At 39.8% G+C, this 13833-nt stretch overlaps 1 protein-coding gene across 1 annotated transcript; it reads left to right on the top strand.

Annotated features, from left to right (window-relative positions):
• Positions 1-9012: 9012 nt before the first annotated feature.
• Positions 9013-9567, top strand: Ifnb1 (interferon beta 1). The gene has a single exon (XM_052175518.1). It carries the CDS (start codon positions 9013-9015, stop codon positions 9565-9567), a length of 555 nt encoding a protein of 184 aa, XP_052031478.1.
• The last annotated feature ends 4266 nt before the right edge of the window (positions 9568-13833 follow it).

Here is a 13833-nt window from a genome sequence, read left to right as displayed (position 1 = left end):
GAAAGAAATTAGGGAAATGACACCCTTCACAATAGCCACAAACAGTATAAAGTACCTTGGGGTGACTCTTACCAAACATATGAAAGATCTGTATGACAAGAACTTCAAGACTCTGAAGAAGGAAATAGAAGAAGACTTCAAAAAATGGAAAAACCTCCCATGATCATGGATCAGCAGGATTAATATAGTTAAAATGGCCATTTTGCCAAAAGCAATATACAGATTCAACTCAATACCCATCAAAATCCCAACTCAATTCTTCATAGAGTTAGAAAGAGCAATTCTCAATTCATCTGGAATAACAAAAAACCCAGGATAGCTAAAACTATTCTCAACAACAAAAGAAATTCTGGGGGAATCAGTATCCCTGACCTCAAGCAATACTACCAAGCAATAGTGTTAAAAACTGCATGGTATTGGTACAGTGACAGGCTGGTGGATCAATGAAACAGGATTGAAGATCCAGAAATGAACCCACACACCTATGGCCACTTGATCCTCGACAAAGGGGCTGAAAACATCCAATGGAAAAAAGATAGCCTTTTCAACAAATGGTGCTGGTTCAACTGGAGGTCAGCATGCAGAAGAATGCGAATTGATCCATCCTTGTCTCCTTGTACTAACCTCCACTCCAAATGGATCAAGGACCTCCACATGAAGCCAGACACTCTGAAGCTAATAGAAAAGAAACTGGGGAAGACCCTTGAGGACATCAGTGGGGGGGGGGAGTTTCTGAACAGATCACCAATAGCATATGCTCTAAGATCAAGGATTGACAAATGGGACCTCATAAAATTACAAAGTTTCTGTAAGGCAAAGGACACCATCAAAAGGACAAATCGGCAACCAACAAATTGGGAAAAGATCTTCACCAACCCTACATCAGATAGAGGGCTAATACCCAATATATACAAAGAACTCAAGAAGTTAGACCCCAGAAAACCAAATAACCCTATTAAAATGGGGTACAGAGTTAAACAAAGAATTTTCACCTGAAGAACTTCAGATGGCAGAGAAGCATCTTAAAAAATGCTCAACTTCATTAGTCATTAGGGAAATGCAAATCAAAACAACCCTGAGATTTCACCTTACACCAGTCAGAATGGCTAAGATTAAAAACTCAGGAGACAGCAGGTGTTGGTGAGGATGTGGAGAAAGAGGAACACTCTTCCACTGCTGGTGGGGTTGCAAATTGGTACAACCACTCTGGAAATCAGTCTGGTGGTGCCTCAGAAAACTGGGTACATCACTTCTGGAAGATCCTGCTATACCACTCCTGGGCATATACCCAGAGATTTCCCCAGCATGTAATAAGGTTACATGCTCCACTATGTTCATAGAAGCCCTATTTATAATAGCCAGAAGCTGGAAAGAACCCAGGTATCCCTCAGTAGAAGAATGGATGCAAAAAAATGTGGTATATATACACAATGGAGTACTATTCCGCCATTAGAAACAATGAATTCATGAAATTCTTAGGCAAATGGATGGAGCTGGAGAACATCATACTAAGTGAGGTAACCCAGTCTCAAAAGATCAACCATGGTATGCACTCACTAATAAGTGGATATTAGCCTGGAAAACTGGAATACCCAAAACATAATCCACACATCAAATGAGGTACAAGAAGAATGGAGGAGTGGCTCCTGGTTCTGGAAAGACTCAGTGTAGCAGTATAAGGCAAAACCAGAACAGGGAAGTGGGAAAAGGTGGGTGGGTGAACAGGGGGAGGGAAGGGGGCTTATGTGACTTTCGGAGAGTGGGGGGGCCAGAAAAGGGGAAAGCATTTGAAATGTAAATAAAAAATATATCGAATTAAAAAAAGTATGTTAGTCATTAACTTTTCATTTTTATCATATCATAGTTAGCTTTTCACTTTAGCACAGTCAACTTAACACAGTCCAGAATTACCTGGGAACAGGAAACCTCAGCCAAGGAATAGCTCCCACCTGATTGAGCTGGGACCAGTTCTCTGGGGCATTTTCTTAATTCTTAATTGACATAGGAAGGCTGAGACCACTATAGGTGGTACTGTGAAGAGGCAGCCCTGTGCTGGATAACAAAGGTAGCTTATACACAAGTAAACATCGTCTCCTCCATGGTCTTGGCTTCAGTGTCTGCCTCCAGGGTCCTACCTTGAGTTCCAGAAGCCTTTGCTTCCCTCATTAATGGATGACAAACTATAAACCCAATAAATCTTTTCCTTCCCCAAAATTACTTTTAGCAGTGGTGTTCACCACAGCAATAGCGAAGCAAACCAAGACAGTGGTGTTGGCCTCATAAAATACATGGAAAATGTTCTATCCTCTTAGTGTTTGAAAAGGGTTGACAAGTGCTGAGTTTCCTCTTTAACTATCCATGGGCTTTTCCAGCAAAGCGCCTCCCATCCTGGGAGATTTTGGATTGTGATAGGAGTCTCTTTTGTCAGGATCTATCTGTTCTATGTTTCTGCTTGTTCACCACTTGCCCATCACAGGTCACATGGTGTGTTCAAGCCGTTTGATCCTTTCCTTTCTGCCTGTTTGCTGTATTCCATTTTTCACAGTAGTCTCTCATGATCCTTTGTACCTCTGTTAGCAGTTGAAAGATATCCTCTTTTATTTCTGAATTCGCTAATTTGGGGCTTTTTTCTTCGTAGACAGACAACACACAGGTTGTCCATTTCAAAAGACCACCAACTGAAGGTTGGATTGGTTTTTTTTCTCTCTCTTGTTTTTGTAGTTTCTGTTCCATGTGTGACACGTTGATCCTTGTTTTCTCTGCTCTGTAATTATGGAATTAACTGGTTCTTTTGTACAAGCTACCCAGAATTTAAAGTTAGGTTTATTGTTTGAGATGCCCCCCCCCTTTCTTGTCACATTTGTTTCAGTAAACTTCCCTTTTAGAACCAGTTTTACCACACTCCATAAGCTTGGTGTGCTGTTTCCATTTGTGCCTCAAGGCAATTTTTTACTTTCCTTTCTTATTTCTTTGTTGACTCATTTGTGCAGGAGTCTGCCCATCAATTTCAACCTTTTTTCCTGGTTCCCTCCTGTTACTAACTTTGACTTTTATACCATTAGAAGTGATATTTAATATTGCAGTTTAGGTCTGCTTAAGTCTATTAAGACTTCCCTGTAGCCTAAAATATACTCTTCCCAGAAGATATTCTATGTTCTTTATTTATTGTGCGACAAAAACTTCTTTAAAAAATGAATTTTAATTCAGCTCATCCCAGAATGTAGCTGATATTCATCATGATTTTATTGTTCATCATATTTATCTTTATGTATATTTTAAATTTCTAGTTATTATAGCTCTATTTATTTCCTTCCTCGCTATAGTTTTTCTTAACACGCTGTCCAAAATAGTGTAGCCCTCTGTACTATTACTGGTACATGTGTCATCTTCCCTTCAGACCTACTGCTAGAGTCTTTACGTTTTTGATGTTCTTGTGTTTGGTGAATATATATTTACAATGATCACACACATTTGATGAATCTGTCCCTTAAACACTGTGTAATGATCTTCCATGTAGAGATTTATATTTAAAACCAAGTTGTTTTCTAATGTAATGTGTCTGTGTTCTCTCTTGATTGCTATGTGCAGGGAATAGCTTTTCCCATTGCTCTCAGTGAATTTTTTATGCACATTTTTTAAAACCCTTTTTAGCCATGCTGGGGTTTTGCTTTGTTTTGTTCTGTTTTTGAGAATTTAGACCATTTCCATTTAAAATGAACATTAATAGATAAAGACGTTTTCTTAGCTCTTTTATTCTTCTTATCTCATTTTTTCATTGATTTACATTAATGCTGCATTTTATTACCTTGTCTTTATAGTTTATATAGGTAATGCAAAATTTTCCCTGTAGTGATCATGAAAATTACTGCCTTTGTTATTATTTCTTATGTTATTACCTTTTAAAGATATATGCATGTGTATGTATGTATATATGTGTGTATATGTGTGTGTGTACATACATATGTATGCATGCACACATGTACTCCAAGACATGTCTACATCACAGCTGACATATGGAGATCAGAGAAGAATTTTCAAGAGTCAGTTCTCTCATCTCATCACATGGATCCTGGAGATCAAATTCAGGTCATAGGCTTGATAGCAATCACTTTTACCCATTGAGTTATCTGGGTGTCATTTTTTGTTTTTGTTTTCTGAGCTGTTCATGCTACGTTGTCCCAATAACCTTGAACTCTTGAGCTCAAGTGTTCCTCCTGAATCTACTTCCCAAATGCTTGGATTAGAGGCATGAATCACCACACCAAGTATAAAATATAGACATGACAAGGTACTTTAACCTGTTAACTGCATAATTCAGTCATATGTAAAAATTTGGCACATTTAGCTCCACGTGTTTTATTTATAATGTTATTATATTTATAAAGACTTCTACTTTTAACTTATGTCTATGAGAATTTTCCCATCAGGTATGCACGTGAACCATAGGCATGCAGTATAGGCCAGAGAACAGTGTCACATGCCCTGGAAGTGGAATTAGAGACGATTTTGAGCAGCCACACTGTGGTCAAACCAATACATTTACAAAATTTTGGACATTGAACCTCAACTATCTACGAAGTCAAACATTCTCTTTGTAAAAACGAGCCTGCCTCTGATATTTTTTATAGTAACATTATATGGACTACTAAATACACTCAAATATTTACTATGAGAACTTTTCAGAGATCAGGGCATAGTAAATGCCCCACAAATGGAAAGTAATGTGCCACCTCTGCCACTGCCTCTCCTTCTGTGATGCCAGCAGACTCTGAGCTCCTCAAGTGCCACGTAGTGAGGAATATCTGAGGCCACTGTGTGTAGGAGAGAAAGGCAACCCTCTATGATATTGCAAGTCTCTTTCTTTCTAAAAGGAATGCACTGACTACCTTGAATGACTTCTAAAATTCCTTACATTGGTCCTTGTGTCATGTATATCCCAGGTTACTTCAAGTGCTTCAGGCTTAAGGACTCACCAATGTCACTAGGTGTGAACAAATGCAACAGCAGACAGATAGCTTTGCTTTTGGGAAAAAAAATCATTATTTTAGAAACTCATTTCAAGGGTAGTAAGATCAGGACGTAGCTGAGAGCTAGCATGCAAAAGCTAAAAGGCTGAAAGAGAATACACTCTATAGGAGGAGCAGAATAAACTCAAAAGCCAAGGCTCCTTGATTCCTTTTTGCTGTAGGTTAATCTATTTAAGAAAAATACATGTTCACCAGTGAAAAGGTAGGGAACCACACAATGAACAAAAGCAGGGAAAGTCCATCCATTCCATTTATAGCCAAACAAAGGGCCTGTAACAATGTTGGTGAGCCTCCTTTTGCTCATTTTCCTCCCTGTGTGGTTATATGGCTGCTTTTTGTAAGTGCTTTTTATGCCCTGCTTTTCAGTATAACTGGATGTTTAGTATGAGCAATAGCTGTACATATTTATGGGCTAGTCTGTGACAATCATATGTGTACACAATGTGTAATAATTACAGCAAGGTAGTTAGAATTTCATAGGTGTTAGCATTGTATGCTACACACTATATGCAACACATACTTGTGAGAATGAACTTGCAAAGAGGGGAGTTTTATTTCTGCTGTTCAGGCTCATGACTGGTTGGTTCTGTTGCTCTGGGGCTGTAATGCAGCCAATCAAGGCCTGAGGGAGCTCTTTGACAAACTTCATCTCACAACCAGTATGCAAACCGAGGAACTGGTAGTCAAACTCCCTTACAGCAATGACCAAATGACTTCTTTTTGGGCCTTATTTCCTAAAGACTCTACCAATGGGCCAACTCTACCAACTCTACTGCATCTTTGAGAGAACATTTAAGATCCATACGATGAGACACCTTCTCGGATGTATATAATGCCTTCATTTTGGGACTCTCTTCTAACTCTTCATAAAATATAGAATAGGTTGTGACCTGTGGCACACAGCTGCAACTCTAGGACATTACACTCTTGCGTACTAGGTCTATGGGAACAAAATAAAGAGGGAAAGATGTTTCTTTTAATCCTTTCCACATTATAACATCTATGATATTTGGTTGCATGTACTTGCCAAAAAATCATATTCATACACTTTTCTCTTAATTTACCAATTAAGCAAGACTGTATTCATTAGTATGTGTGTTGTTGTGTTTTCATTAAATGTTTTTGACATAGTCCCATATCAGCTAATCATCCATTTGGGTGGCACTATAGTATTCCATTTTGTTTGTAATTCAGTATTACTTAACTAGTTCCAAAAGATAAATATTTGGTTTTTTAACTAGATGAATACTGTAATGAAAATGTGTCATTGTTGTACAAATGTAGCACACACTTCTGCAAAGACAGCCATGATATGATATGGCTTAAAATTGTTAAATTAGAAATAAATCAGCAATTTCTACATTTTTTTCCTTATGAGCTTGTTTGATCTTTTTAGTTTGTCTGTTTCTTTGAAACAGAGTCTTTAAATGTAGCCTCGGCTGGTGTCTTAAGTTTGGGTTTCTATTACTGTGATGAAACATCATGACCAAAGCAAGTTGGGAAAGAAAAGATTGATTCAGCTTATACTTCCACATCTCAGTTCATGATCAAAGGAAGTACGGACAAGGACTCAAGTAAGGCCCAGGCCAGGAGCTGATGCAGAGACCATGGAGGAAAGCTGCCTAATACCTTGTTTCCCATGGATTGTCCAGTCTGCTTCCTTATAGAACCCACACCAAGGTTAGCCTCACCCACAATGGGCTGGCCCCTCCTACATCAATTATTAATTAAGAAAACCCTACAGCTGCATCTTATGGCAGTGTTTTCTAATTAGAGATTCCCTTCTCTCAGATAGCATGTGACAAGTTGACATAAAACTATTCAGCATAAATAGTCTCAGGACTTGCTGTGTAGCCCAGACTGGTTTTGGACTTGCAATCCTCCTGCCTCAGCCTCTCAGAAACTGAGACTATATAAGTCTGTGCCTTCCTGGCCAGCTTTTTTTGGGCTTTCTTACTCAAGGGCTTATACTAAGTTGTTGAAAACCTCATGAGCAAGAATCCCAGAAAACAAATTAGAAGTTATATTCACCTTTCTGATCCAGCCTCCATAAATTCTGCCCAGAACCAAGAGGAGACAAGACATACACACGCACACCTTTCAGTGGGTGAACCTAAAATCATGCAGAATAAGAATTCCTGTTTCAGCTAGTTTTGAAAACCAAAGTCTTTGTACTTCGAATATTTAAATACATTTATAACTTTTGAGTTGATTTTACCGTAGAGCTTTTATTTCTCTGTTCCCTTTGCAGATCTGGTTAATGAAAATGGTTACCTTGGCCAATGAGGTGGTTCAGCAGATTCTGGGATACTACGTGATCAAAGGAGAGTACCGACTTCTACAAGCTGCCTTCTTACCTACTATCTGCCCACTGTGGCATTCACACCCCCTCAGTCCTGCCCCTACCAAATACATGTACATTTAAAATTATAAAATAAAAATGCCTACTTCATTTTTTTTTGTTTAACCTAGGTTTTTAAAACCCAGTAATTGTAGACAGGTATCATCTTCATCAATCTCTCAAGTTTCTCTTCCTGACATCTGGCTATTTATAATTTTTCTGTGGGGAACTTCTTGGAGAGGGCAGAGAACAATGTTTTTCATTGATCATCACCAGGGTGGTTCTGACACTGCCCTTTCCATGACTTTCTGGGTGGCTTTGCTATACTGAAATGTATAATTTGTCTATAGTCACTTTATCAGTGTTTCCTATTATGCATTAGAATTCATGTATTGATACAATAGACCACCCTTCTTCCAATGTCATTTTTCATATTTCTTTACTTAGTCATTTGAATTTCTAATCCACTGCATATGTTTTATGTATCTTATAATATTGAGCAAATCTCACTTCACTCCAACCAATATATAATAATGCTTATATATTATTGTATTGTAGCTGCTGATATTTTTCAAGATTCAAGGTTTTTATCCGATGGACATTCCTCCCAAAGAACTCATTTTTGTGGCTGTGTTTAATTTAACAAAACCTATTTTTTTAAAAAAAGTTTCTGTTTACTTCATTTCTAGAGTTTCCTGCTCTGTTTTTTACTATTCTAAATAATTCCTTAATATGCCAAGCTCTGGGATGAGAGCATTGCATATGTGATCTGTGTTATGTGCATGAGATCCTGGAATATTTTTATTATTCTGGAGACACTGTGTTACTAATAACTCTGCATTTGGTCCTATCAATGTCCCTCTCTCCTTGGCCCCTCTTTGTCCTTGTTCCTTTAGAAGTGGCCCAAGTTGGTTTCTCTCACTTCTGAGAGCTCCCTCTTCTGTTGCTTTGGTGAAGTGCTGGGAAACTTGGCTGCTCCTCTCTCTGTTGTCCATCACACAGCCCTTCCTTCATTCCCTGGTCTCTTTTGCTTCTACACAGCTCAAACTAGTTCCCACTTTAAGCGGTTTCTCCAGGATGTGGGGTTCTCTCCCAAAGGGAGCTATAGCCTATTGATGTGATATTTCTCCCATAGTTCACTATTGTAAGCCCCCCCCTCGGAGCTCACAGAGGTCCTCTCCCACCTGCCCACTATTTCAAAGGGCAGAAGCTGTGTCATCCTGAATGAGCAGTTACTCTGCTGGGCTTTTCCTTTGACACTCTGGCTGTTTGAGAGTTCTTTTATCTTCAGGGCTGTCTGCTTTCCTTTCTTCCCTTCTGGATATTTCTCTTCTTTTGCTCCAGTAATTAGTGAAACTGCATAAATTTTACAAATCCTTTCAGTGTGTATATATTTTAACCCAGTACATAGCATATAAAATATCCAGGAGCTTGAATGGAATGAATAGTAGAAGCTGTTAGAATAAGAAAAAAATGACAGAGGAAAACTGAAAGGGAGAACTGAAAGTGGGAAATTCCTCTGAGGCAGAAAGGACCATCCCTTATAAATAGCACGGACCATGAAGGAAGATCATTCTCACTGCAGCCTCTGGCAGCCTTGGCCTCATCTTGCAGGTAGCAGCCAACACCAGCCCTGCTTCCATCATGACCAACAGGTGGATCCTCTACGCTGCGTTCCTGCTGTACTTCTCCACCACAGCCCTCTCCATCAACTATGAGCAGCTCCAGTCTCGACAGAGGACGAGCATTCGGACTTGTCAGGAGCTCCTGGAGCAGCTGAATATAAAGATCAACCTCAGCTACAGGACGAACTTCAAGATCCCTATGGAGATGATGCACCCATCACAGATGGAGAAGAGTTACACTGCTTTTGTCAGCAAAGTGATGGTCCAGAATGTCTTTCTTCTCTTCAGAAACAATTACTCCAGCACTGGGTGGAATGAGATTATTGTTGACCGCCTCTTGAATGAACTAAACCGGCAGACAGAGTTTCTGAAGACAATACTAGAGGAAAAGCAAGAGGAAATATTGACTTGGGAGACATCCCCAACTATTCTACGCTTGAAGAACTATTACTGGAAGGTTCAAAGGTACCTTAAAAACATGAAGTACAACAGCTATGCCTGGGCAGTGGTCCGAGCAGAAATCTCCAGAAACTTTCTCATCATTCTAACACTTACTAGAAACTTCCAGAACTGAAGACCTGTCAACCGATGCCTCTGAGAGCAGGTATTGGTTGCAGGCAATCTTTAAGCAGCAGAGACTGACTCTGGGACTGGCAGTGAATCTACTGCATTTGAAAGGTCAAGGGAAAACATTGGATTTTTAGTAATTTATAACTTAAATTATTTTCTATTTTTTATTTAAACTTTTTAACCTCAGAAAATAAAATATTTATAATACAAAAGTCAACACGGCAATTTAATTTCTACTGATTTCTATAGCCATCTATGTTAATAATTGCTAGATGCTTCTTATGAGGGTTCTTTGTAAAGTACTCCTAAAAAAAGGTAGTGTAGTTTCTCGATCCTGCCTTTGAAGAACTTAAAATCAAAGGAAGACACATGCATTATACGAGGTAAGAGATAATGGGAAACCTAGGACTTCTAGGGAAAAGATTGTCACATCACCTGCTATGGGGATTGATAAATGGGGTGGCAAGCAGGTGGCTCTAAAGCCAGAACCTCGGGTGACTTCTGCTTCTACTTTATCCTTGGGGCTCCGTGCTTATAAAGTTAGAACTGCCTGGGCATCTGGGTTGGCCAGAGGAATGTATCAGCTGTTTTATTTACCCCAAAACCTTTGCTATCAGAGAAATGATCTACTCTAGCAGGTTTATTAAATGTGTATGTGCTTCCAAGCCTATAGATGGGGAGCCCCTAAGCACCCCGACCCTTACTAAATGCCTTTATCTTACTCCGGGAAGCTGAGGATATCTGTCCCTTCTTTACTCAACCTCTGCATCATCTTGTTCTTCATCTGCCTTTCAGAATTATCTGCTATTGGCCCCTCAACTTTGTTCACACAGAATCCTGGGTTCACCCTTCTGGCTTCCATCTTCTTTTGCAACTCTCAGAGCCAAATCCAAGATGGATGAATCAAATCAAACCTGATCTCTAAGTGGGAAGCAAGAAAGTATATGCAAAAGGGGCATTCAGGGAAGACAGGCAACACCAATGTCTCCACCAACTGTCCTGAGAAAAATCAAACTTTTAAGGAATTCTTCTGGTATCTGGCCAGTATGTGCCAACTGGCTAGGTTTTTGTCCCTGTACCCAACCCTTAGCAGCTTGGACTTTTATGATGCCTACTGCCCCATGCAACAGCTATGACTTAAGAGATTCTAATGAAATGTGCATTGTTCAGAGCATCTATGGACACAGTTGATTTAATCCCCTTCACATATACCCCTTGGGTGGAAATAATTCTGTTACTTCATATTCCAGGGCAGGAAAGAAACTAAGTCTCAAAAAGATCTAGTAACTGCTCTAAGTTCTTATTACTAATAAGTGGAGGGTTTCCAGAGGCAGTGTAATGTGAAAAATCATGGAGGTTATTACTGAGTTGAGGCATTTCCTCTGAGAACATTACAAAATGTTGAGAGCTTCATCTAAAAGAGTGAGTCCCTAATAGAAGAATTCTGGCAGGGGACAAGCTACTATTGCGCTGACAGCATGGGGTGAAACTAAGAAGGGTCATCACAACATGCCTGTACCCTTGGGCCCAAAGCAATGAAGTGCCCTGAAAACACAATTCTTGTCTTCTGCAACTTCCTAGCTCAGTCCTCCCAGAGCTCTTCTTCTGCAGGGCTCCCTTCTGCCTGGGAGTCAAGTACAAATTCAGCCTATAGAAATGCACAGGCTAGCAGTGTCTAGAACAGCCAAGAGAATGATGTACAACTCCGCCAATGGGTGTATTTTGCTCTCTTCTCTGGGCCATACAGATAAACTGGGAGGAAGCTATTTCTGAATAATTTAAAATATGGTCCTGGTTGACCTTACTAGCTATCCAGAGTGCCAACAGTATGTCCATCACCAGTGGAGAGTAAGTGAAAATCCCCCAAAGAGCAAAGTGCTTCCCAAAAGAACTCAAGCATAAAGGGTGTCATCTGTGTATGCTCAAGCAGGCAACTGTGCATGGAAGCTATGGTAAGGTAATATTATTCTAGCTGGCATCAGAACACTCATACGGATAATAATCTAGGAAATTATCTACAAAGACTTGATATAGAGGGTGGATCTAGAAGTTTTAAGTACAGCACCATAAAAGACAGAAAGGCATCTATGTGGTGCTGTTTAAGAATCAGCACATTTGAGTCTTTATTAATGGGACTTCAATTCCTCCTCAATGCAGCTGTGTTCTGAGGTAGGACCTAGGATTTGGCTTATAGTTCTAGTGCTCCCATGTGTGAATTAATGTGTTTCTTGAAGGCACGAGTCAGGTATAGTGGATGTTTGGAACCATTTTCTCATATTCATACCAATCTTCTCTTCTGCTTCCCATTATGAGACTCAAGTGACTGCCTGATTGGGAACCAAAATAAACCTCTTTTATTCACAAATTACTCAACCTTGGGCATTATATTACAGAAACATAAAATGATTTACAATAGCATGTTTGCAGGTGTGAATTTGTTCCGAGAAGAGAGACAGAAGAAACAACCCTACAAAGTGCCTGGACATGTGATGCTCCCTGAAGTCAGTCAGAAAGTAACAACTTCCTGGTGGAGACAAACCAAGATCTTCAGAACAGATGGTGTCACTCAAAACTCACCATTGTTTATGCTGATATCAGCTCGCTCTCTGTCATCTCCTCTGAACCTCCAACAAAGACCGCTATTCAAGCTGAGCATGGTGGCCAGACAGAGTGACATCGTGAGATCTCATCTCAAAATAAAACTATCCAAAGTCCTTTTGTGTGCAGAGTACACGCAAACCACAGAAAGCACCCAGGTCCACGTAGTGGACGACCAGACCTTTGCAATGAACTAAACTTATGAGAAAAATAAAAGACCAAGCAGTACCAGAGCCCTCTTTCTTCCTTCTGCTCCCTCAGGCCTCCAAGTGAAACACGGAGACATTGTTTTATAGATGTGGATTAGCAAGGGCAGCGTCTCAAGCTCACAAGTTGTGTGGAGATCCTCGAAAGCAATGGGCTATGTGTAAATATAGAAGAAGTGTTGCCTAGACACATGGGCAGTGTAGGCATGCACATGCAGTGAAGCATAAGCACATGTTGGTATTGCCTTCACTGTAGCTAACAAAAAATGATATTTAGATATTCAAGTGGCATTAAGCACTTCCAGGTCCTCAGGTAACACCTGATTGTAGATTTACTCATAAAATATTTTAAGAAAAAGAAGAGTGTGCCATAGACTAAGAGAAAATATTTGCCAATAATGTGTCTGATATAACATTTGTATACGTATATATTTAAAATACTCTGAAAACTCATAGCTAGAAAATTGGCCAAGAAAACAGTATATTTACATGGTGGTTCCATCAATTAAGATGCACGAGAATCAGATAAGTACATAGAGCTAGTAAGGCCTTACTTGGAGACTTGGAGTGGGCCAGGCTAGAAAGGAAATGTCAAGTGGCCAATTGCACCATGAGAGCCTGCCATTGTCACTTCTCTTCTGAGGACAGCCCACCTCAGCTTGGCTGTATCTGTGTGAAGTTGGCAGATTTGCCTAGTAGGGGTGACAAGGTCCTAACCAACTTGAACTCCCATCTTTTCTCTCCAATTGTGTGAAGTGCAAAGGTAGCAAGCAGTTGGAAGTAGGTCAGAACTATGCCCTTGCCCATCACTTGAAAAGTTGAACAAGAGGGTGTGAGGCTTGATCAGGCTAAGTTAATTCAATCTAACCCACAAGAGGCCCGCTGCAGACTTCTCATGATGGCCAAGGTTGAAAGAAGAATCAACATTGTCAAGAATATGCAGTAACTCTCATTCACTGTTCCCAAATAAGAACTGCAGGCGGTTTTGGAAAGCCATTTTGAAGTTTCTTAAAAATGTAAATATATGCCAAACATCTGATTCAACAAGTCCTCTTCCAACTAAACGCTGCATCTATACATTTCCTCTAAGTCTGTTGCAATGCCAGTTGACTTACAAAACAAGCTCTTCCCTGAATCCTTTCTTCCTTCATGTTGTTTTTAAAATGCCAGTTTAATTGGCTTAAATCCCCTAGAATTAATAGTTTTAAGCAAACACCAGTGCAGGACTAGAAGTGCCATACAGCTGTCCCCTAATTAATAGGATCAAGCTAATTACTTAACTCATTCATTGATTTGATGGAGAGTACTCCAGAAATGTGTTCCCACCAAGGCACTCTCGCCATTCAGCACACTCAGCTCCAGTTGCTGTTGTTCAAAATCCCCTACCGTTGCACAAATCCCTGTGCAAGTGCTCTTAGAATGCCCCCAAGCACAGTCTAAATCATGTTCCATCATAGTTAACTTAA

The sequence above is a fragment of the Apodemus sylvaticus genome, chromosome 3 (genome assembly GCF_947179515.1).
Source record: "Apodemus sylvaticus chromosome 3, mApoSyl1.1, whole genome shotgun sequence".
Classification (NCBI taxonomy): Eukaryota; Metazoa; Chordata; class Mammalia; order Rodentia; family Muridae; genus Apodemus; species Apodemus sylvaticus.
Note: the sequence above shows the minus strand (reverse complement) of the source record. Positions and strands in the feature narration are given on the sequence as shown.

What these genes read in the sequence shown, in the direction of transcription:
- Ifnb1 (XM_052175518.1), top strand. Translation starts at nt 9,013, where the DNA reads ATGACCAACAGGTGGATCCTCTACGCTGCGTTCCTGCTGTACTTCTCC.